Source organism: Brassica napus, chromosome C7 (genome assembly GCF_020379485.1).
Source record: "Brassica napus cultivar Da-Ae chromosome C7, Da-Ae, whole genome shotgun sequence".
Taxonomy (NCBI): domain Eukaryota; kingdom Viridiplantae; phylum Streptophyta; class Magnoliopsida; order Brassicales; family Brassicaceae; genus Brassica; species Brassica napus.
Genome location: NC_063450.1, coordinates 35,963,802 through 35,990,341, shown reverse-complemented (window position 1 = coordinate 35,990,341; position 26,540 = coordinate 35,963,802). Strand labels below are relative to the sequence as shown.

Sequence of the window (26,540 nt, the reverse complement as noted above, 5' to 3'; positions counted from 1 at the left end):
CAACAAAAGAAGTCATTATTTTACAAAACAATAAGATTATGTACTTTAAATCATCAATATAATGTTTGATAATAATTTAGTGCATAGTATTACTCCCTCTGTTTCATATTAAGTGTCGTTTTGGGTCTGTGCACACGGATTAAGGAAACAATTAATTTTGTACATTTCCTATATAAAAAAACAATTACCAATACACCTAACCATATTTCAATCAATAAAAAAAATAAATTACTGAATAAAACTAATAAATTTTGCATTGAAAATCGAAAACGACACTTATTTTGTAACGAAAATAATTCTCTACAACGACACTTATTCAGAAACGGAAGGAGTAATAAATATCGTGAAAGACCAGCTTGTACAATTCCAAGAAAAAACATCAGTTACGGTCTAATTAAAACAGACAATTCAACATCATTAAAAGAATATTAATTTATAATAGTCATAAAATAATTAAGCAACATAACATACTATATTCATTGCATTCTTGACCACTTTCACATCATCAAAACTAATAATTCGATGTATAAACTTGCTAACTGTAGCACTTGGTTTACCCTTAAGAGGGGTTTCATTGTCTTCGGGGAAGCATACGATAACCTTGGACTTGAAAATTTCAACACAAGTGTGAAACTATGAACCAAAACAAGTAACTAATGTAATTCCCAACAAGCGTGCGTCGCATTTCTTTTCTTTGGGACTACGAAAATAGGTAATGCCTTGGGTCGCATGTTTTTCGAGTACAAGCTAGTAAAAGAGATATAAGAGACCATTTTTTCACCATTCCATCACCTAGAGAATGGTGAAATCTTAGCCAAGGCTACAGATCCAGCATGTGATATTTCAGTTTCACTAGGTGAAACTCCCATAAAGCTTTAGACTTACCCATTGGAGAAATAGCCTTGTTTGTTGTATAATACTCTAGAAACTGATCAAGATTTTCAATGTTCTGATCTATATTTGGAACAACTACATGATCTTCCACTTTTACTTTTGTAGGAATCCACCTAGCTTTAATTTTGTGCTCACCGTGATCTGTATCCTTAAAAAGTATAAATAAACACTGGATTAAGAAAATGTTTTAGTAAAAATAATTGTACCATTTCTTTTGATCATATATATGTTGTGTTTTCAATGTAAGAATTTCAGAACATTTTCCAAATATTGTCCATATGATTCTTATCGCATATCATTTTTAGCGTCATTTATAAACTAGGAACAATTCAATCTTTTAAAGAATAATGATAATGATAAAATTTATGCATTCAACATAAACATCATATAAAATGAATCTGAAGGAATATTATCTGCACATGTATGTATATTATTCAATATCGTGAAAGACCAGCTTGTACTATTCCAAGAAAAAAACATCAGTTACAGTCTAATTAAAACAGACAATTAAATCAACATCATTAAAAGAATATTAATTTATAATAATCATAAAATAATTAAGCAACATAACATACTATGTTCATTGCATTCTTGACCACTTTCACATCATCCAAACTAATAATTCCATGTATAAACTTACTAATGCTAACTGTAGCACTTGGTTTATCTTTAAGAGGTGTTTCATTGTCTCTGGGGAAGCATACGATAACCATGGACTTGAAAACTTCAACACAAGTGTGAAACAATAGTCTTACTATGAACCAAGCCAAGTAACTAATGTAATGCCCAACAAGCGTGCCTCGCATTGCTTTTCTTTTGGGACTACGAAAGTAGGTAATGCCTCAGGTCGCATGTTTTTCGTGTACAAACTAGTAAAAGAGACACGACACCATTTTTTTCACCATTCCAACACCTAGAGAATGGTGAAATCTAGCCTCGGCTACAGATCCAGCATGTGATATTTCAGTTTCACTAGAATGCGTGGACTAATGTTGTATCGACGTTTCGGAAGAGCTCGTTTGCTGCGTAGCGATCGAGCGGAACGGATGCTCGGTCGCTACGTAGCGACGAACGCTCGGTCGTTACGTAGCGACCGGACAGCATGCATGTGCGGTAGTAGCGTAATGACCGAGCTTGGTTCGTCCGTGTTCCGATCGTCATACTCGGACCTATCCGTAACTGGTCTGGGTATGTTTCTGATGGCTTATGTTTGATCTAAACAGAATTGTTCCCGAAATTTTATCTTGGGAACATACGTTGCGACGTTCTCTTGATCGAACATGATTTGTTGCGAAAAGACATACTTGTATTTTGCGGGGATTTGGACGTTAACTTCGTCGTAACCGTTTTCAATCCCAACACTCATGTCACACGAACAAGAAACTAGTAAGGTAGAGATCTTCTCTTATTCACTACAAACTCTAGTTTTGGTGTGGTGTTGCGGATTTCACAAATCTATAAAGGGTACTTAAAGGAAATGACAAACCCATTGCACCTTCTCCATAGTGATCAAATCTCCTAGACCATACATTCACTAACGATTTTCACTCATTATTATCTACACATGTATGTATATACATTTTCAACACTAAACAAAATATTATGGTGGCCTTACCAATAGGTGAAAATTATTCTAAGTTGCATTCATGGTAAGAATCATTCAGTGTCAACTGTAGTGATTTCGTACTTTTTTTTATTGGTATAATCCATATGATTTGTTTCTGGATATCGATATGTACACAAAGAGAAAAATAATATATTGAAAAGGGTAAAAGATCTACGTTGAGATGTACCAACTATAAGCCGATCGAATCTGTGTATAGATTATTGTGAATGTTCTCATGAGGTTTAGAAAAGTCTCTTTTGTTATGAAAATTCCAATATCCATGATTTTGTAATTAAGAGCGAAATAATAGTGTTATACCTCTAGTTTGTGAGAACCCATTTCCAAAACAGCCGATGTCATGGACTGGAGAGACTCGAAGATGTGATCAAAAAGGTGATGAGGTCAGGTATATCACATTGACATCAACAGCTAGATTGATGATAACCTTCTTTAAATAGCTTTGTATATGTATTGTCAGTCCCTTTTCCAAGAAAAAGTCATTATTTAAAAAAACAATAAGATTATGTACTGTATAATCAATGTAATGTTTGATAATAGTTTGGTGCATAGTATAATCAAATATCGTGATATACCAGCTTGCACGATTCCAAGAAAAACATCATTTACAGTCTGATTGAAAAAGAGTCAATCAAATCAACATCATTTAAAGAGTATTTAAAATAATCATAAACTAATTAAGGAACATACCATATTCATTGCACTCTTCACCATTTTCACATCATCCAAACTAATAATTCGATGTATAAACTTATTAATGCCTACTGTAGCACTTAGTTTACCCTTATGAGGTGTTGCATTGTCTCCGGGAAGCATACGATAACCATGGACTTGAAAATTTCAACACAAGTGTGAAACAATAGTCTTACTATGAGCCAAAATCAAATAACTAATGTAATGTCCAACAAGCGTGCGTCGCATTGCTTTTCTTTGGGACTACGAAAGTAGGTACTGCCTCGGGGTCAATGTTATTTGAGTTCAAACTAGTAAAAGAGACATAAGAGACATTCCATCACCTAGAGAATGGTGAAATCTACCCACGGCTACAGATCCATCATGTGATATCTACAGTTTAACTAGGTGAAACTCCAATAAAGGTTTGAACAAAATTTTAAAGTATTTTAAATCATTTATCTAAAATGAGAAATGGTAAGTCAAAACTGATTTTAGTATGTACGTAGAAAAGCAAAATTTTAATCAGCTGATCAGAAGATATGAGTAAGATTTTGTCTTTTTGGCAAAATTATAAATTTTGTTAACTTGAGCAATACAAGATTGGGATTAACCAGTTAGAAGGATAAATACAATTGGTGGGAAAAAACCATTAGATTGATGGACTATTTTTGCGGCATTATTTGATGGTCGTATAACAAAACTAAAATGGGGAATGTGGAAGCTGTATTTCCTAGTTCTTAATATATTCGACGAAAGTTCAGTATTTAAGAAACCAAAATCAGAACTAAAATTTTAATATTTTTTGGGATAGTGTCTTGCACTTTACTCTTTCTTTTCCACAAGCAATTGTTTTGAAGTATTTTGTTTTTTAAGAACATGTGATTTATTGTAATACAACAAATTGTTTTAATTCTATACATCATAAAATATGGATTTAGGTTTTAGGTATATGGTATTATGCCCTATACTCTTTATAGATTTGTGAAATCTGCCGCACTAACAAAAAGTGGAGTTTGTAGCGGATAAGAGAAGATCTCGACTTTACTAGTTTTAGTTCGTGTGATAGAAACACAACGCAAACTGTTCTTAATTGCGAAGTAAGATCAGAAAGTAAATCAAAATCTCTAACTTATAGAAATGTTATAATGGGTACACATTTTTTGTAGATCGAATCCACATGAACTGTTTTTTATTTTATCGTCAATTGTTATTAAAGATTGCATGTTTAGGTTTAATAAAGGGTTTATGAACGTGGATAATCTTCAACAATTTGTCTCTCTCTTTTTCCATTATCTGACTTTGCAAAGAACTCACATCTTGAAAAGTTTTATATCTTTTTTTTTTTTTGCCGACAAAGTTTTATTATTAAAATCACTCCAAGAGGCTAGCTACATGAGCAAGCCAAACAGGAGTCTCAACACCAACAAATTCAAAGAAATCTAAACGTACACGAGCTGCCTTTGCAAGACAGTCGGCACGAGAGTTCATACCACGGGGTATATAAGAGATAGTAAACTGATCAAACTTCCTAGAATGTATTCTGATATCTTCCATCTCATGTACCATTGATGGCCATTCCTCCACGTTTTGTATCAGCTTTAAGAGTTGAGCACAATCAGTTTCAAAGTGCATTGCACGATAGCCTTGGTCCCACAGCGTCTTCATTGCCCAGATGAGTCCATCAGCCTCGGCATGCAGGGGAGAAGCGCTTTGCCTGCAGTTTTTTAGACCTATAAGGTTTCGGTTAGCTCCCTCCCACAGTGCAAACCCCACTCCCGATCGTGAACCTTCATGGACCCACGACGCATCGACTTGACACCTGATTCCAGTTCGTATCTGCGATGGTTCTGCACTCCCTGTGCTTTCTTGTGCCTCTGGAACGGCTTCTTCTTCTACAGAGGGGATAATCTGAGCTACTTGCCAAGATTTTGCCTCTGATAGTGCCAGTTGAAGAGTGTCTAGGGGCGAAATTTCTACGCCATTGAAGAGTTTCTCATTTCTTCCCTTCCATATGTACCACAGTAGCCATGGAAAGACGTTGAGTGTTTCCTTACTGACTCCTAGATTCTCAGCCCTCCACAGCAGATGGTCAAAGTTTGTAAACAGGGCATTACACGGGAATAAGCCCGGATGTGTTGGAATATCAGATAAAGCCCAGCATTGTAATGCAGGAGGACATTCAAAGAGGATATGATTAATCGTCTCCTCTGCAGCTCCACACCGTAGACAGCTCCTGTCATTCGCACAATGTCGACCACAGAGACGACTTGCCGCAGTGACAAATCCCGAGATAGCTTGCCATAGAAAGTGTTTAATCTTACGTGATGTTTTTAACTTCCAGACCTCCTTCTTAAGAGTTGTTACGCTTGGTTCTGCTACCTCCCGCTCTATCGATGCTTTCCTCTTTTCATTGATCACTTCATACCCTGTACGAACAGTATACGAGCCTGATTTTGTATGTTTCCAAATATATCCATCTTTCCTTCCTAGACGACTTGGTTTAATAGAGAGGATTTTATTAACATCTTCCTCCGCCACCAGTTCTCTAATAAGGGGTTCATTCCAGTCTTTAGTCTCATGATCCAGCAAATGGTGGACTCTTAGGTCATGATCGATCACTGGTCCCTTCGGCAATGCTGGTCTCGCTACTCCATCAGGTATCCAGCCGTCTTCCCACACGTTCGTATCAGCTCCTGTGCCAATAGATCGAAGCAAGCTCTCACTCAAGACTGATCGAGCTGTCCAGATGCTTCGCCACCCGTAGGAAGGGTTGTTCGCTTTTCCCACCCGTAGCGGGTTTGAGTTTCTATAGTACCGACCCTTCAGAACTCGAGCTAGAAGCGAGTCTGGATATATCAGTAGTCTCCACACCTGCTTGGCAAGCAATGCCAGATTAAAGTCATGTGAATCTCTAAATCCCAGCCCACCTTTCTCCTGTGGCTCGCAGATTTTATCCCATGCCACCCAATGTAATCCTCGATTATTAGCTTTGGCACTCCACCAGAATCTAGACACAACTCCCGTCAATTTTTTGTGGATCTCCTGCGGTAGGAGATAGCATGACATCATAAAGGTAGGCACAACTTGTGCTACAGATTTTATTTGAACCTCCTTTCCACCTTTAGATAAGTGCTTTGCTTCCCATGTATTGACTCTTGAGTTTAGCCGATCTTGTACATAAGCAAAGACTTTCTTTTTGGAACCACAAATGTTCACCGGCAGGCCTAGATACATTCCCATTCCTCCTTCTTTGTTAATACCAGTTAACCCTTTCAGGTTTTGTTTCGTGGACGTTATGACCTTAGAACCGAACAGAACTGAAGATTTTTGTTTATTCAGTTGTTGTCCTGAGGCGTAACCATAAACGTCAATTATTCTCATTAGCTCTTGGCACTGACTTTCCTCTGCTTTACAAAAGAAGAGGCTGTCGTCAGCGAAGAGTAAATGAGAGACCGCCGGGCTTGCTCGAGCGATCCTTACACCTGTGATCCTTTCCGTGCGTTCTGCTTCTTGAATCTGAGATATTCATACTTCAGTGCAGAGTATAAATAAAAATGACGATAGAGGATCGCCCTGCCGGAGTCCCCGGGAAGGAGTGATACTACCTTTTGCATCTCCATTAATCAAAACTCGATATGAGACTGAGGAAACACAGCTCATGATCAAGTGAATCCACTTCTGATCGAATCCCATTTTTTCCATCGATGCTTCAAGGAAGCCCCACTCCAGCCGATCATATGCTTTGCTCATGTCTGTCTTGATGGCCATGTACTTGGATTGGCAGCTTTGGTTAGTTCTAAGAGCATGAAACATTTCCTGAGCTACAAGGATATTATCGGTAATCAAACGTCGAGCCACAAAGGCTGATTGTGTCTCTGAGATGAGACTTGGCAAAAACCTCTTTAGTCTGTTGGAAAGAACCTTTGAGATAATTTTATAGCTAACGTTGCACAGACTGATAGGATGAAACTCTGTCATAGACACCGGTCTCGCAGTTTTTGGGATCAAACAGATGTTCGTCTGGTTAATTCTCTCATCTAGCTCTCCGGTTTCGAAAAATTCTCGCACCATACTGATAACATCCTTACCGATTATGCTCCAGAACCTTTGATAAAACAGACTTGTCATCCCGTCCGGTCCAGGGGCCTTATCGGGGTTGATCGCAAAGACGACATCTCTGATTTCAGTATCAGTCACAGGCGCTGTTAGGGCCTCGTTCATCTCCTCCGTTACTGTCTCGGTAAAATACCGGATACTTTCCCCAATGTCTACAGGGCTCGACGTTTCAAAGAGATTTCTAAAGTATTGCACTGCCACTTGTTCAATACCGTCCTCTGTCTCCACCCATGCACCTATTGAATTCTCAATCCTTGTGATACGGTTTCGGGCACGGCGTTGCTTAGTCTTGGCGTGAAAATATTTCGTATTCCGATCACCTTCTCGAAGCCATATAGCTCGGCTCTTTTGTCTCCAATAGATCTCTTCTTCCCTGTATGCTGCACACAGCTGCCATTTGAGTTCAAGTTCTTCTTCTGCTGTCATATTATCATCACATTGTGCTTTATCGATCTTCTCCTTCAGCAGTTCTATCAGTTTCTCGTTGTTAGACAGGTTTCTCCTCTTCCATACTGATATTGCCTTTCTACACGTGTATAGCCTTTCCAATAAATTTCCTGGATGATGTTGGTCATTACGCCCCCATCCATTCTTAACCGCCATCGAGAACCCCTCTTTCCCAAACCACCTTTTGTCAAATCTAAAGTTGCGTCGCGGTCTACTCGCCTGGGATTTTATTCTAGCCAAAACCGGCCGATGATCAGAGCCCCATCTCAGTAAATACTCCACATCAGTGTGGGAAAACAAATTGTGCCAGTCTTCATTTCCTACAGCCCTATCCAGCCGGCACTGAACTCGTCCATTTTTTCTCCTCCCCGCCCATGACATTGCATTCCCTTTGAAAGGGAAGTCAATCATGCCACAATTTTCCAGCATAGTCTTGAAAGGGATGAAAGACGTCTCTGGTCTTTTTCTTCCACCTTTCTTTTCGGTATTGCTTGTTATTTCATTGAAGTCCCCTATCATCATCCAAGCTCCTGATCTTGCAATACTCATTCTTGTAAGCCTTTCCCACACGTTTTCTCGGTATGTCACCACCGGATCGCCATACACGAAAGTAATATATACTTTATGGCCTTCAATCTGCGCTTCTACATCGATCATACGATCATTGGAATAAACAATCTTCACCGCAGAGTCATTCATATAAAACAAAGCCAAACCACCGCTTGTATCTGAAGGTTCAACGGTAAATAACTTATCATGACCAAAATCAAACTGAAAGTCTTGCATAAAGGAAAAATTATTTTTTTGTTTCTGAAAGAAAAAGAAAACTAGGATTGAAGCAGCGAAGCAACTCTTTTAAGTGTTGCTTGGTCAAGTAGGCTCCGGCCCCTTGACAATTCCATGCAATTGCATTCATATACGAGTACTGGGTGGTTTCTGGGACACCACCGAACCGGATACACTGGGATTCCTGCCTTTTAAAGCAGAAGGATACACCTCAGTACGAGGGACTTTCGACGATACTCGAGAGACTTTAAGTCGACTCTGTCTCGTGGCTTTACTCCTTGGGGAAGACCTTCCACGGGTGGCAAGCTTCTTAGAGGCTGCAGTACCTTTTATTTCTGGGCTTCTAGGGACCTTCTTCTTCTTCCCATTCTCATTCTGATCAACCTCTACGCCTATCTTCTTCCCTTCTCCGTCTAACTTGTTTCTCACCGCAGCTGGGTCGTTTTTTTGATGACTAATACCTGCCATCCCAAAATCTTTTATCTTTTTAACCATGAGACCCTTGCTTTTTTCCTTCTCCGTCTCTGCCCTCTTCTCCTTTTCCACTCGTGCTCTCTCCATCTCCTGTTCCTCCTCCATGAGGTCATCTACTTCATCAACGTTTTGCATTTCTTCGTCGTCAACGAAAGCCTCAGGCTCCGTATACAGTTCCATCATCTTTTCAAAAGCCTCATCATCTAGAACTCCATCATCCTCTGGAACGTTATCAAGTGAGTCAGGATCATCTAGACCTCCCTCAATATTGGTCGGGGTATTTGCACTTCCCAACCTCTCGCTGCTCTGTTTATTTTCCTCCTCACGATTTTTTGTGGGCGTCTGCTTCTCCTTCTCACACCCTCCTTGCATCTGTTGCTGCATGTTAGATGATGGTTCTCTTATTGTAAGCGTTCCTCTATCAGGGATAGGTCTTGGTGGGGCGGCTGGAGGGTCCTGAGCTATCATCTTCCCTTTTAATCTTCTTCTCCTGTCCTCTTCCGTTTCACCAAGCACCGTTTGGTTCTCGTCGTTCTTTTTTCCTTCATTTATGCTCTGTCTTACCGGTCTCCATTCTTGAGCCAGCTTTTGAGGTGATCGATGGCTCTGGCCGCGGCTTCCATATCCGAACCGGTTTGTCACATAAGCTGCAGAGATTGTACGTTGGGAGTCCGGGGAAGCTCTTCGTATACGGCTTGATCTGCTCACACTTTGTGAGTCGTGGTTAAGACCGTTCTGGTTCCTTCGGTCATTGGAATACCAAGTTGACTGCCTCGAGTAAGTTTCATATCTCGATTTGTCTCCATCTCTGGTCCTGGAATCATACCTCTTTGGTCTTTGGTAAGGATGATGTCTCTCCCGATCTCGGGGATAATGTGTCGTATCAGGTTTCTCAAGTCTTTTCCATACATTCTTACTGAGAGACTCCCGTTGCACTGTGATTCTCTCTCTGAGATCATGGCTTATCCTGTCTCTACCGGTCATAATAGGAGGCCTAAAGTCTCTGTTTTGCCCCCTTCCATATCTTCCATCCTCTAAAGAGTATCGATCAGATTCCGGTACTCGACTAGTCTCGTATCTAGACGGAATAGAGAAGGCTTCTCTCGTTGCTATTTCATCCAGTTCTTTTTGTTCAATCCTTGCCACTCTGTTTTTCTCTCGCTGCATCTCTGTGAGCTCCGGGCATGTACCTTCTTCGTGCGAGATGCGCTTACAGGTGAAGCAGTGTCTGTGAAGGTCTTCATATTTAAGGGTCACTTTAATAACGTCACCATTTGCAAACCCCGCTCGAGGCTCAAATTGTAAAGGTTCGTCTGCATTGACAAAAACTCTGACACGTCCTCCGTCCACATCCACAGTGTCCACTAGGCCTAGAGCCTTCCCAATATTACGGAACGTTTCATCTTTTTTATAGTGATTAGGAACACCAGAGATAACCACCCAGAACAGCATAGAATTTGGAAAATCTTCTTGAATCGTTGGTATCCATTTTTCCAAGGAAAAACTCCATTTGTTAAAATGACAAGGTCTCCTTTGTAGGACTTTTTGAAGGTCTTGTTCAGAGTCAAAGTCAAACTGAAACTTATTGTTCCCCAAGTTGGTTCCTCTGACCTTACCTTCTACATCCCAGATATGTCGCTTTGGCATATGTTTAATCAAAGCATCAACACTCCTTCCATCAACATGGAACATCCTTCCCACCAGCGTCAGCTTATACTTCTCAATGAGATCCGAGAAATCAAATTCTGGGATCGGAATGATCTCATCCTCCTTAACCTTTTCCACACGTCTTCTCACTGGTCTCGGACTTTCTCCTCTCTCCCGGTTTCCATACGAACGACGCATCTTGGTTCGTCGGTGAGATCCAGACCAAACAGGGCACTTTATAAACTTCAGTTCAACACCCTACACAGGGGAAAAAAAACCTTCGTACTCCTTTTCTTGATGTGTCTTGTTCCTCACGCCAAAAGATCTAGGGTTGAAAGTGTTTGAACGAAAGGCAGTCACTGCAGAGACAAACATAACTTCTGTATGGATCGTCGAGACCTCCTTTCTCCTTCTTCCCTGGCAAGGAGAGCCTCAAACCGTCGTCTATGAGGAGGAGCTTGCCAGATCTAAGAATCGCCCTAGAGTCGCCAAAACCCTAGATGGGGGGCATTGATCTATGTTTTAAGTTTTATATCTTATTTTTCTACAGGTTTTTGCCTATTGTTTTTTTTTTGCTAACAAATATCTTGTTCGTTTATCAGTTGTAACATTTTAGTTTGTCTGTGCTAATAAATTCTATGATTTTTATATTTGGGAACATAGACATCGGCCACTGCACTATTCTTTACTCTATTTATGTTTATTAATTATTATTGGTTAATTGTTGCCGCTAAAAATAGCTTGTGTGGATTACATTCTAATTCAATGTTTATGCATGGCCGTGGCAGCTACAAATTAATCAAGCAGATGGCTAGGAAGAAGATTGGCAATAGAGTGTATCACTAAAAATACAACGTACCCGAAAGTTAAAGTCAAATAAAACATGTGATGACGTTAAATGATGTTTCACGCCCTGCACATACATAAGACATTTGTGTGTTTTACAAGATGTATGTATATATTTTTAGCAAAAAAAAAAAAAAAAGATGTATGTATATATATATATATATATTTATATTCCGGACTAAATGGGCATGAAATATTTAGATATTGTTTAAAAATGAAAGATATGAGATATTACAAAGTCATAAAAAAACAAGATATGTGTAAACAGAAAAACGAATAGGAAGAAATCACTTAGAAAAATAAGATAAGACTTCTAAAAGATGAATTCATTGCAAAACTATACATGTTTATATACCATTTATTAAACTTAAGCATGCAATCTTTGAAGGATTTTTCTTTATACTGAGCAATTGACGATAAATTGAAAATCTGTTCATGCAAATTTAACCTACAGAAAATACATAACTGTTAAAACAAATCTATAAGTTAGAGATTTGGATTTATTTTCAGATTTTACTGCACAATTAAGAGTAGTTTACGTTGCGCTAATGTCACATGAACAAGAAATCCATTGATCCATCTCCTTAGTGATCAAATATCCTAGACCATGTAATCATGATACTGCATTTGATTATCCTCCAGAACGCACATGAAGAAGTGGAGGGGGCACCAGTGGCAGCAAAGGCAGAAGGGACAGCAGGGTCGACCTCTAAATGCACAAGAAGAATCACCAGAACGCACAAGAAGAAAAAGCAGTAGCATGTGCTTTAAATTAATCAAGCAAATGTATAGGAATAAGATTGGAGTTAGGCCCTTAATGGAGAAGATGAACCTATGTTATTTATTATATATAAAACCTGTTATGGTATACAACATTCTTCGAGCTTTCTCAGAGGACAAGGTATTTGTTTTCCTAAAACATTTTTATTGAACTGCGGAAGTGTTATTTTTAACAACTATTTTTTTTTTTTTTTGTCCTGAAGCCACCTTTACTCACTACAAGAAAACATGTATGTTCCGACTACACAATTGGTAGGAAATTAGTGGCAGAATACACTTTACGACTGATATACGACTGAACATGAGGTCGGAAACCAACGCGTCGCAAAAAACAAATGGTCGCAAATCAGTCGGAAATAACGACTGGTTTACGAGTACAGTACATAGTCATAGGACAGTCTTAATTCAGTCGTAACCTTTGGTGACGATTTTGCAACTTTTCTTATGACCAGTCTGCGACATTTTTATAGTCGTAATAAGGTCATGTATTGTCGCCGCAGATCAGTTGGAAAATATCAGTCGTAAACTCAGTCGTAATATAGTGGTCGGGAATCAGTCGTAAAAGCGTAGTCGGTCATCAGTCGTTAAATTTTACCATTTTGCTACTAGTTAGCAACTACATTGCTACTGTTTTTTGGGCCAAATGGTTAATTTATGCACTAAATACTGACTGATAAGCGACTATACAACGAGATTTATTTCCAAATTTTGTGATTTGAATTTTATTTTGCTTGATTTCCTGTTTTTTATTGTTTGGAACAATTGATAATAAAAAACTGAAAATGTTAACAAGCTAAAACATTTGATACAAAAGAACTCCTCTTATAGGAGTTTAACAAGCTGAAAATATTTTAACACCTGATCATAAGTTTCAAAGTACACAAAATATTTAACACCTGATCATAAGAGAACCTAATCATCCGACTTGTTAGCTGCAACGTATTCAACGTACTGAGGATTTATCGCAGTCAAAAACTTGTCCACTCTAGATAACTCCTTGAGCTGTTTTCCTTGCTCTGCGCTATGAGCAGCCTGCTCCTTGATTATGCGGAGATTGTTTGCGTTTTGGGCAGCCTGCTCCTCGATTTTGCGGAGAGCGATTGCATTCTGGGCAGCCTGCTCCTCGATCTTGCGGTGAGCTTCATCAAGCTGTGTTTGCAGGTCCAGGATTGAAGAGGATGCACTGTACTTCCGCTTTCCATTGACGAGAGTACTCTCGAGGCTTCCAATTCCATAATATTTTCCTCTTTTGTCTGTGTAAGTAGACTACAAAAACGAGAAGAACCAAGTATGATGTATCAAAAACAAGAAGAAACAAGTATCCTGTATCAGAGAAACAAGAGAAACAAGTATAAACCAGAGAAACAAGTATCACATAAGGAAAAATAAATAATAAAAGCAGACGAAACAGTATGAATCTCTTATTTGATACATGCGAGGAAAAATAAAAAAAGTATGAATCGCTTATTTGATATTAGTTTAAAAATGAAAGATATGAAACATTACAAAGTCATAAACAAACAAAATATGTGTAAACAGAAAAATGAATAGGAAGAAATCATGTAGAAAAATAAGATAAGACTTCTAAAAGATGAATTCATTGCAAAACTATACATGTTTGTAAACCATTTATTAAACCTAAGTATGCAATCTTTGAAGGATTTTTCTTTATACTGAGCAATTGACGATAAATTGAAAATCTGTTCATGAAAATTTAACCTACAGAAAATATATAACTATTAAAACAAATCTATAAGTTAGAGATTTGGATTTACTTTCAGATGTTTCTACACATTTAAGAGTAGTTTACGTTGCGATCATGTCACATGAACAAGAAACGCATTGCACCATCTCCTTAGTGATCAAATATCCTAGAACATGTATTCATGATACTGCATTTGATCATCCTCCAGAACGCACATGAAGAAGAGGAGGGGGCAGCAGTGGCAGCAAAGGCAGAAGGGACAGCAGGGTCGACCTCTAAATGCACAAGAAAAAGGACACCAAAACGCACAAGAAGAAAAAACAGTAGCATGTATGTTCTTGTGAGTTCTGGTGCTTCTCCTTGTGCGTTTAGAGGTGGACGCTTCTGCCGTTGCAGCCGCTTTAAAAACCTTAACCCGTAAAGAATTGATCTTTCTGTATAGTGGAGATGTCTAAAAGCATTCGTCCCAATGCATATAGAATACCTGAACAATTTATAATCAAAGAACCAAATATGACAAAACAGACCCCTTAATGGTGGTCTTACCAATAAGTCAAATTTCAAACTTGCATTCATGGTAAGAATAATTCAGTGTGGCCAAATTTAACTCAATATCTTTTTTTTCTTTCTCTATTTATAGGTATGATCCATTATCTTTTTTTTTCTTTCTCTATTTATTGGTATGATCCATAATCATATGATTTGTTTCCAGATTTATGCATGAAGAAAAATATACTGGAAAGAGTAAGAGATCTACACAGAGATGCACCACCGATCAGTCAAATATGTGTGTTTATTTATTGTGGATTTTTTCATGATGCTTCTATGGAAGGAATATTTTCTCATGAAATTCCAATATTCATTCATTTTTATGAAGTTTCTACGGAAAGTATATTATTGTTGCTTAATTGTATTTTTAATTTTAATAGTTTTTATTTTCAATAATTATTTTCACTCATTATTATCTGCACATGTATGTATATACATTTTAAACACTAACAAAATATTTATGGTGGCCATATCAATAGGTGAAAATTAATCTAAGTTGCATTCATGGTAAGAATCATTCAGAGTCAACTATAGTGACTTTGTAGGTTTTTTTTTTCTTTCCCTTTTGATATAATCCATATGATTTGTTTATAATCCATATGATTTGTTTCCAGATATGTACTGGTCGATAATAATGATATATTGAAAAGAGTAATATCTAAGTCGAGTTGCACCAACTATCAGCCGATCAAATCTGTGTATAGATTATTGTGAATGTTCTCATGAGATTTCTAAGAAAAGTATATTTTGTCATGAAATTAAAATTCTAATATCCATGAATTTGTACTTAAGAGCGAAACAATAGTTGATCCCCCAGCTTGTGAGAACCCATTTCCAAAACGGCGGATTTCATGGGCTGGAGAGACTCGATGATGTGATCACAAAGGTAATGAGGATCAGGTATCACATTGATGATAAACCATTTTTACATAGCTTTGTATATGTATTGTCAGTCCCTTTTACAACAAAAGAAATCATTATTTTACAAAACAATAAGATTATGTACTTTAATTAATCAATATAATGTTTGATAATAATTTAGTGCATAGTATTACTCCCTCTGTTTCATATTAAGTGTCGTTTTGGTTCTGTGCACACGGATTAAGGAAACAATTAATTTTGTACATTTCCTATATAAAAACACAATTACCAATACACCTAACCATATTTCAACCAATAGAAAAATAAATTACTGAATAAAACTAATAAATTTTGCATTGAAAATCGAAAACGATACTTATTTTGTAACGAAAATAATTCTCTACAACGACAATTATTCATAAACGGAAGGAGTAATAAATATCGTGAAAGACCAGCTTGTACAATTTCAAGAAAAAACATCAGTTACAGTCTAATTAAAACAGACAATTCAACATCATATTAAAAGAATATTAATTTATAATAGTCATAAAATAATTAAGCAACATAACATACTATATTCATTGCATTCTTGACCACTTTCACATCATCAAAACTAATAATTCGATGTATAAACTTGCTAACTGTAGCACTTGGTTTACCCTTAAGAGGGGTTTCATTGTCTTCGGGGAAGCATACGATAACCTTGGACTTGAAAATTTCAACACAAGTGTGAAACTATGAACCAAACCAAGTAACTAATGTAATTCCCAACAAGCGTGCGTCGCATTTCTTTTCTTTGGGACTACGAAAATAGGTAATGCCTTGGGTCGCATGTTTTTCGAGTACAAGCTAGTAAAAGAGATATAAGAGACCATTTTTTCACCATTCCATCAGCTAGAGAATGGTGAAATCTTAGCCACGGCTACAGATTCAGCATGTGATATTTCAGTTACACTAGGTGAAACTCCCATAAAGCTTTAGACTTATCCATTGGAGAAATAGCCTTGTTTGTTGTATAATACTCTAGAAACTGATCAAGATTTTCAATGTTCTGATCTATATTTGGAACAACTACATGCTCTTCCACTTTTACTTTTGTAGGAATCCACCTAGCTTTAATTTTGTGCTCACCGTGATCTGTATAGCATAAGGTTATCTTCCTTTTCCTTCTATGTTCCTAACGCCAATCGTCTTCCCAGCCATCTGCTTGATTAATTTTATGCTGCCACGACCATGCATAAACATTGAATTAGACAGTGTGATCGACGCAAACTATTTAGCAGCAACAACTGACCAATAATGCTTATAAACCATAAATAGAGTGAAGAAATGAAATATTACAGTCATAAACAAACAAAATATGTCTAAACAGAAAAATGAATAGGAAGAAATCACGTAGAAAAATAAGATAAGACTTCTAAAAGATGAATTCATTGCAAAACTATACATGTTTATAAACCATTTATTAAACCTATGTATGCAATCTTTGAAGGATTTTTCTTTATACTGAGCAATTGAAGATAAATTGAAAATCTCTTCATGAAAATTTAACCTACAGAAAATATATAACTATTAAAACAAATCTATAAGTTAGAGATTTGGATTTACTTTCAGATGTTGCTGCACATTTAAGAGTAGTTTACGTTGCGCTCATGTCACATGAACAAGAAACCCATTGCACCATCTCCTTAGTGATCAAATATCATAGACCATGTATTCATGATACTGCATTTGATCATCCTCCAAAACGCACATGAAGAAGCGGAGGGGGCAGCAGTGGCAGCAAAGGCAGAAGGGACAGCAGGGTCGACCTCTAAATGCACAAGAAGAAAAACACCAAAACGCACAAGAAGAAAAAACAGTTGCATGTATGTTCTCGTGAGTTTTGCTGCTTCTCCTTGTGCGCTTTGAGGTGGACGCTTCTGCCACTACAAGAAAACATCAAGGATTCTGAGGGAAAAAATCGTCGGAATTTCGTCGGAATATCGTTATTCCGACGCAATTCCGACGAAATACGTCGTCGGAAATAATTCCTCGGAATTTCTTTTTTCCTCTGAAATCCCTCGGAATTTTCCGACGGAATTCCGAGGAAATAAATTTCCGAGGAAATTCCGAGGATCCCTTGTTTGTCGGAAAAGTCCTCGGAATATACCGAGGTAGAACTTCGTCGGGATAATTCCTCGGAAGTTCATCGATCGATGCGTGTTTGGACATATATACATCGATCGATAGGAGTATACCGACGGACTTTTTCCTCGGTTTATTCCGAGGAACTATTCCCTCGGTATATTCCGAGGGATCCGTTCCTCGGAATTTTCCGAGGGAGTTGTCCCTCGGAAAATTCCGAGGGAAATGTCCCTCGCTATATTTTTTAAAAAAAACGGATCGATCGATGCGTTTTTGTTCAAAAACGCATCGATCGATGTAGTGAAAAATATAATTAATTTCCTCGAAATGTAAAAAATATTAATTTTTTTGAAAAAATAAAATTTCTGAAATTTAAATTCGAAAATATGAAATTAAAAGTAAAATTGAAATCATACTAATTAATATTCAAAGTTTCACAAATAAAAATAAAACATTCCGAGATTGGGGAAAAAAAAACTACGGGTCTGGCACGTCCGGGAACACCTCGTTCGGGTACATCCTCTGCATCATCTCCATCATTTGCTGGTTCAGCCTCCTCTGTGCCTCATAGCCCGCCTGTTGAGCCGCCATCTGGGTCTCCAACAAAGATATTCGATCATCTTTGTCCTTCAACTGAGCCGTAAGTACTTCTGGATCAACAAAGGGCGGTGGTGCAGAAGAAGGAGGAACCGACCGGGTGCGACGACCCAAACCGAACAAACGTCCCTTCTTCTTTGGAACCGACTGAATAGAAAAAAGCCAAATTTAGAAATTTAAACCAAGAAATAAATGAATTGAACTTTAAAAAAAAAGAACTTACGGATTCAACGATTTCGTTGATTCGAAACCGGGACAAGTTGGTCGAAGCCGTCGAAGCGTCATCCTCGGTTTGAAGCTGAGACACTTCGTCTACCACCTGAGTTTGGACCAGGTCGACCACGTCCCTCACAAGACCGTCATCAATCTGGCCGGTCTTCTTGTTGGTATACGCCCTCCTCATTAGGGCGAGATCATCGACCGGCTCGCCATCATTTTCTTCCGCCTTGAAAAAAAACATAAAATTAAAGAAACATTAGAAATTAGAAGAAATGCACAATAAATTTAAATTCTGAAACTCAAATAATTGAAGAAAAAGCGGTTGAACTTACCATGCGATCTCCGAGAGTGGCAATAGATTGAGCACCCAAGTTATGCTTGTAGATGCCCTTCCCTTTACGGTCGCTCCTGCGGTTGGTGGAGTTGGTGGAAGAAGTTTCTTTCGTCTCCTCCTTATCCCAATGCGCACACAACTCCTTCCAGACCGTATCGTTCATCGACTTTGGGACCTTTTAATTAAAAAAAAAAGAAAAAGTTTAATAAATAAAAAATAGTTTAATAAATTAAAAAATTGTTTAATAAATTAAATCGAACCTTATTGATTTCCCACTTCTTCTTCCACTCGTGGATCTGCTTCCCATAGTTGTCCATTACTTTATGGACGAAGTGGTGATAGATAAAGAGCGTCTCATCGGAATTCCAGTTGAACTCTTGCTGAAAAAAAAACACAATTAGTAGAAAATTTATATTAAAGATTAAAAATATAAGTAAAAAATTAGAATACTTACCGCAAACTGACGAAACCACAGAACCTGCTTGTCGGTTGGGAAGTGAGTGAAAGTCGGATGTCCACTGTCGAGGGCCGAGTACATCATACGGTTGATCCATGCGCTGATCCCGTTCCCGGATCGGTTGAACCTTATTAAAAGAACAAACGGTTAATAATGAATCCAAATTTAAAGAAAAAAAAATGTTTAATTACCATGTTTGACCCCGTCCATGTGGATACGGAGTGAGATACGGAAGATGGTCACGACCGGGCTGTTGAACCAACTCCGCAACCCTCATCACTCCCGGAGGACCCGGAGGAACAGGAGCGGATGCAGCAGCGGGAGCGAGAGGAGCATGAGCGGGTGCAGCAGAGGGAGATGTATGGTTGGAGCTGTGGGGCGAAGGGGAATCCTGAAAATGGCTGGAATCCCGAGACTGGCTCCCCGTACCACCACGACCACGACGCTGTCGAGGCCGGGTCTGATCATCATGAGACCTGTAAATTAAAAAAAATATATTTAATAAATACAGAAATATATAAATTAATTTTTTTATTAAAAAAAAATCCCAAATAATTTAATCACAGAAAAAGATTTATATATATTAAATTTTTTTAATAAATATATAAAAATAGTTCTAATAAACAAAAATAGTTTTAATAAATAAAAATTGTTTAATAATTAAAATGTTTTGTAAAATCCAAAAAATCGAATTTATATAGAATTTTTTTTTGTAAAATCCAAAAAATCGAATTTATATAGAAAAATCGTTTTGTAAAATACAAAAATCGATTTTATATACAAAAATTGATTTTATAAATACAAAAAATAAAAAATTATAAAAAAATTCTAAATCAATTCAACAAAACAAATTATTCAACCAAATCACAATTCTAAACCTATTATACAACCAAATCACAATCCTAACCAATCACCCTAACAAAAATCTATCAAAACTACACAAAAACCTAACAAATAGAACCTAAGAGAGTGGGATAGGGTCCTTACATGATTTGTGTAAGAGAAGAGGGAGATCGCCGGAGATATCGTCGGATTTCAGGGGGAAATCGCCGGAGAGAAAGAGAGGAGTCGCGCAGAGGAAGAAGAGAGAAATGGGGAAGAAGAAGGGGCTCGTGGTTATAAAACCTAGGGTCCGACGGACATTATCCGTCGGAATTCCGTCGGAATTCTAATTTCAATTTTCGCGAAATATTTGCCCGGTAAAATGAAAATATTCCGAGGAAATTCCGACAGATAGTAAAATATCCGTCGGAATTTCCTCGGAATATTCCGAGGAAATACCGAGGAACTAGTGTTTGGGGTTTCAAAACATCAATTTTTTTTGCCGTATTTCATTTCTTATACAATTGTAATGCATACCATTGAGGATTCTTTGTATACATGAGCATAAACCATGAAATAACAAATTTCAAAACTAATTGAAAGTATTCCCTTTACCGTTCGTTAAAAGGTATAAGTGTTTCTCTTATGTTGCGAGATTTCGTTCATACAATCGGAAAAGTGTTAATTATACGGTAAGGAACAAATTTTTGACTTCATAATGAACGTAAGACACTTAATAAGGGTTATATAGGTGTTATTCAAACGGCAAAACGTTGTTTTCGGTTTAAAAACCCTATTTCCTCGGAATTTCCTCGGATTATTCCGAGGGAACTCCGACGAAACCCTCTTCTTCCTCGAAATTTCCTCGGAATATTCCGAGGAAATTCCGACGAACTAGTGTTTGGGGTTTCAAAACGTAATTTTTTTTAAAAAAACGCATCGATCGATGCGTTTTTGAACAAAAACAAATCGATCGATTACTAAGATGGCCCGGGCCGTAAGATTGTGATCGATCGATGAGAGTATCCCATCGATCTATCGACAATCTGAATTGTTCCTCGGAATTTCCTCGGAAAATCTTGTATGTTTTTTTAAAAATGCATCGATCGATGCGTTATAGAACAAAAACGCATCGATCGATTACTAGGATGGACCGGGCCGTAAGATTGTGATCGATCGATGAGATTAACCCATCGATCTATCGACAATCTGAATTGTTCCTCGGAATTTCATCGGAAAATCTTGTATGTTTTTTTAAAAATGCATCGATCGATGCGTTATAGAACAAAAACGCATCGATCGATTACTAGGATTTACGGGGCCGTAAGATTGTGATCGATCGATGAGAGTAACCCATCGATCTATCGACAATCTGAATTGTTCCTCGGAATTTCGTCGGAAAATCTTGTATGTTTTTTTAAAAATGCATCGATCGATGCGTTATAGAACACAAACGCATCGATCGATTACTAGGATGGACCGGGCCGTAAGATTGTGATCGATCGATGAGAGTATCCCATCGATCGATCGACAATCTGAATTGTTCCTCGGAATTTCCTCGGAAAATCTTGTATGTTTTTTTAAAAACGCATCGATCGATGCGTTATAGAACAAAAACGCATCGATCGATTACCAAGATGGCCCGGGCCGTAAGAATGTGATCGATCGATGCGTTATAGAAACAAAACGCATCGATCGATGCGTGTTCGGAAAACAGAATTATAAGGCAAAACCCGACCTTTTTTGGATCTAAACCTTAGAACTCTCATCCCCTCCGATTTCCCCTATAATTCGCCCCCCCCCTTTCTCTCTCTATAATCATCCGATTTGAACAATTTTGGGCTCTATTCCACTTGATTTTTCGAGCTCTACCTGATTCCTACACTCGTCTTCACCCTAAGACAGGTATACTCCGCGAATCTCCACATTCTGAAATCGTGTTCTTGAGCAATTTTTTGGGTTTTGTGAATTTCTTATTTCCGTGTTGATTCCTTGATCAAATATGCATGAAACAGATGTTTAAACATGGAATAGAACACAATTGTCTGTGATCAACGAGTTTGGAACATGATTTGAGATGATTTAGGGATAGAGAATTTTTTTCAATTTCGTTTTTTTTTATCACAACTCGATTTTGCTTTTCATTTTCATGTTCAGCTTTGCCTTCTTAATTGATTATAACCATGTTGAGAGCAATGATTCTATTTTGTAGAGAATGAAGCGCACGAAAACATCAGCAAAGAAAAACACACAAGAAGCGGGTTCGTCACAGCTGGAGAAGCAAAGGCCAAAGAAGTGGGATAAGTCTGATACCACCCACTACAACAACATGAAGAAGGTAGCCGTTCCGGCTACACAACTAGCATGTCCTGAGACGATGACAATATTGGGAATCAAAGCAGACATTGAAGGACTGTTCCAGAACATGGGTCTAGGCCAACTATGCAACCTCAAGGAACCCACTTATCCGGAGTTGGTACGCCAGTTCATAGCATCCGCATACGTCACCCGTCCCGATGATAGCCATCAGGAAGGTTTTCTGGCATTCGTAGTGCAGAAAGTATACTATGAGGTATCTTTCACAGACCTCTGCGGACTATTTGGATTGAGTGCGGGGGAGAGGACATATGGTCTTTATTGGACTTCAGAGCTGTTGAACTTCTGGGAAACGATTGGCACAGGGGTTTATAGATCTTCTCAGGCAAAGGAGTCACTTATCCGGAGCCCAGTACTGAGATATGCGACACGCCTCATTGGCTCATTGCTATACGGGACAACCACAGCCGCATCAGTCACGCAATGGGAGTTGTGCCTCCTGTACCAAGGTGTGAGGCATTTGCTACCGGCATTTGGAAACTCTACATTCCCACCTGCTACTGCCTTCAACATGGGAGCGGTGCTGGCCGCAAACTTAGCAGGATACAAGGGGAAAGTAACCAAATCCAAGAGCAATGCATGTGGATTTGGTGCAGTGATTACTCGGATCCTTAGACATGTGGGTGTAGACTGTGAGAACCACCAGGTAGCACTGGACAGATCGAACAACATTGCTTGGAACTACCTGGATGTCATTTCTCTAGTAAGTAAGGAGTTCATAGCTGGTCCCCACTCGAGGATCGATCGGGATGGTCCTTACGTCTACGTATTCCAGGACCGAGCGAAGAAAACACTCTACTGCCACCTGCCTCAGATCGGCCTGACTGCTCTACTTTCAGAGGCTGCAGTTGAGTTTCTACCCCCTGCTACCGCACTAGTAGACAAGCCATCCTTCTTCACGCCAAAATATCAGACCAAAGGCAAGGGCGTGGTTGATGAAGAAGGACAAGATGAGGCTGCACAAGCCATTCCAGATGATTCACAACCCCATCAGCTACTCCCATCAGACTCCAGCCAGTACAAGCTGCAAGAGCTTCCACCGAACGCCACTTCGCGCCAGCAACAACATTGGAGAGATCAGAGCATAAAGACAAACAACGACATGCTACACAAGATCTGGGCTGCCATTTCACGTATCAGGCCGTGTCGTTGCCAAAAGGATGATGTAGTTCATCGGGACAACTCTCCATCCAGCTCTGGTTCGGGTTCGAGTGGTACACACATGGTAAGAAAGAGGTCCAAGAGACCCAACGATGCAGGAACATCTGGAGCAGGAGACGAGGAGTAGGAGCTATCACCGGCTATTTTATTTTCTTTTCTATTCTAACGTTTTATGGTCTTATTTTCTGTTAATTTTGAACTGAGTTTTTTTTTAGGTTTCTTAATTATGAGTTCGTATTTCTTTTACATGGTTTCTTTGTTTTATTTGGTTGTGTTTTGTGTAGCTTTTAATTCGTATTCAGCTTTGCCTTGCTAGATAAACCAAATAACTATTATCCAAGGAAAGAGGTTATATCAAGTGTTCCTCGGAATTTCCTCGGTATTTCTTAAAAAAAAAAAAAAAAAAGTTCAATGGTAGTCTGTTTCCGAGTCATCATCACCAGATGAATCTGAATCTGGATCTTGGTGAAACTCTCCAATTACTGGTTCATCCTCTACGTGAACGACGGCTTCCTCTCCAAAGTCGGTTAAATCGACTACAAGGCCAACTCCAGCTAAATCTTCTGCTGCACTACAGTTGCCGGATGTGCTTGGTTGTAGTGGGTCTTCCAGCTCAGAACTTCCCTGAACTCGGCCTCTCGGGTTGAGTCTTGTAACAGTAACCCATGGATCATCTCTGTTCCTTACCCGGGGGTACTTGATATAACAAACCTGTAACATTTAGAAAAATTATAAATTAATACACATGATGATGAATCATTCTGAATAATTAACATTTAATTACCTGATCGGCCTGGGAAGCAAGAATGAAAGGATCATAATATTGCAGCTTTCGCCTCGAATTTACTGATATAACACCAAATGCATTTGTTCTCACACCTCGATCTGGGGTGTTGTCGTGCCAATCACAATAGAAAACAGTACAGCGCAATCCAACCATGCCCAAATACTTGATTTCCAAAATCTCATGTATGTGTCCGTAGTATACATCATCTCCTGATGCAGAACAAACGCCAGCATCATAAGTCGTACTCGAACGTCTCCTCTTCTGAGTTGTGAATGCATATCCTCGAGTACAAAATCTCGGATATGACTTCACAATCGTCAAATGTTTCACCTCTGGCCAAACCAGCAGACACCTATTAATAGCACATATATATATATTATATCAATAAATGTGAATTAGTATAAATATGTGATAAAATATATTTTAATTTGTTTAAAGCACTCACATAAGTAAACATCCATCCAGTAAATTCTCTCTGCTTCATTTCTTCTAGTTCGTCCTCTGTGGCGTATCTATACTCGAACCGCTTTTCTGCCATGAAAATCCTGTATATGATGACAATAATGTAATTAGTTAAGATTTAAATTTCAACTTGTTAAAATAAAAATTTGTAAGCTCATTTATTTACCTCTCATATTGAAGAACGTCTTCGCAGTTGGTGAGCAAATATGTTTGCAAATGACTGCGCTCCTGCTCAGTAAGTCGACGGTCCTTTGGTTTTCCGCTAAGTCGTCCAACGTCTGTGAAAATGTCTGGAACCGTAACATGATATGTTGCCCGTTCGCCTCTATCATCATGCCGAGCAGGTCTTCTGTTTTTGGTCTGAACTTCTGCTGGAAAGTAGTACTCGGCAAAGTTTGAAGTTTCTTCATTGATCATCTGTGCGACTATAGAACCTTCCACCCTACTTAAATTTTTCACCATCTTCTTCAAATGGAACATATACCGCTCATACAGATACATCCATCTATACTGCACAGGACCACCAAGTTCCAATTCTCTTGCCAGGTGAATAACAAGATGCTCCATAACATCAAAAAATGAGGGAGGAAATATCTTCTCAAGGTTGCACTGAATCACGGCTATGTTAGTCTTCAAATTTTCAATACCTTCAAGAGTCACTGATCTCGTGCATAAATCGCGGAAGAAACCACTTATCCCTGCAATTGCTTCATGAACATTTCGTGGTAATATTTCCTTGAAGGCGAACGGAAGGAGGCGCTGCATCATTACATGGCAATCGTGGCTTTTCAAGCCAGTAAACTTTCCTTCCTTTCTGTCGATACAGTTACGCAAATTTGATGCGTAACCGTCTGGAAATTCCACATCGTTTGAAATCCAATCAAAGAACGCATCTTTTCCCGCTGCATCAAGTCGGTATATGGGAAAAGGAGCCCTACCATTCTCATCAACATGAAGTTCTGAACGAGCACATATATCGACTAAATCCAGTCTTGACTTCAAATTATCCTTTGTTTTACCTTGAACATTAAGGATCGTGTTCATGAGATTGTCAAAAAAGTTCTTCTCAATATGCATGACATCTAAATTATGCCTTAGCAGATGATCCTCCCAGTATGGCAGATCCCAGAAAATACTTTTTTTGTGCCAGTTATGTAGTTCTCCAACAGCATCTACCGGAAAACGCTCATGTCCACCGACTTCTGGCGTCCTTTCTGCACCAAAATCTCTTAGTTGTATCTTCAAATCTTTCCCACAAATTTCCGGAGGTGGACTGTCAAACACCCTCTTGTTCTTCGTAAACAAATTCCTACTCCTACGATATGGATGATCAGGTGGTAGGAATCTCCTGTGACAGTCAAACCAACACGTTTTCCTTCCGTGCTTTAGTTGGAAAGCATCAGTGTTATCTTGACAATATGGACATGATAGCCTTCCATGCGTTGTCCATCCAGACAACATACCATATGCTGGAAAATCACTTATTGTCCACATTAGTACTGCCCGCATTTGAAAGTTTTCTTTACACGAAACATCGTATGTTTCAGCACCTTGAGCCCATAGTTGTTGCAACTCATATATTAGTGGCTGAAGAAACACATCAAGTGATCTCTTAGGATGCTCTGGTCCGGGAACGAGAATCGAGAGAAACAAAAACTCTCGTCGCAAGCACAAGTTTGGGGGGAGGTTGTATGGTGTAAGAATGACGGGCCATAGAGAATACTGTCTTCCACTCTTGCCAAACGGACTGAAACCATCAGTACATAATCCAAGGTAGACATTTCTTCTCTCATA

The 26,540-nt window shown here is 38.6% G+C and overlaps 1 protein-coding gene across 1 annotated transcript; it reads right to left on the bottom strand.

Moving 5' to 3' along the window:
* Nucleotides 1-17,345: 17,345 nt before the first annotated feature.
* LOC125589907 lies at nt 17,346-19,415 on the bottom strand. The gene is made up of 7 exons (XM_048762585.1): nt 19,330-19,415; nt 19,136-19,265; nt 18,942-19,061; nt 18,680-18,856; nt 18,352-18,573; nt 18,013-18,275; nt 17,346-17,736 (listed from the first exon to the last, which is right to left on the bottom strand). The coding sequence occupies exons 1-7, from the start codon at nt 19,413-19,415 to the stop codon at nt 17,346-17,348; spliced, it is 1,389 nt and encodes a 462-aa protein (XP_048618542.1).
* Between the last annotated feature and the right edge of the window lie 7,125 nt (nt 19,416-26,540).

What these genes read in the sequence shown, in the direction of transcription:
- LOC125589907 (XM_048762585.1), bottom strand. Translation starts at nt 19,415, where the DNA reads ATGAGGGTTGCGGAGTTGGTTCAACAGCCCGGTCGTGACCATCTTCCG. An exon ending in CATGGACGGGGTCAAACATG is followed by an intron (nt 19,266 to 19,329) that starts GTAATTAAACAT and finishes TCTTTTAATAAG; the next exon opens with GTTCAACCGATCCGGGAACG. An exon ending in AGAAGTGGGAAATCAATAAG is followed by an intron (nt 18,857 to 18,941) that starts GTTCGATTTAAT and finishes TTTAATTAAAAG; the next exon opens with GTCCCAAAGTCGATGAACGA.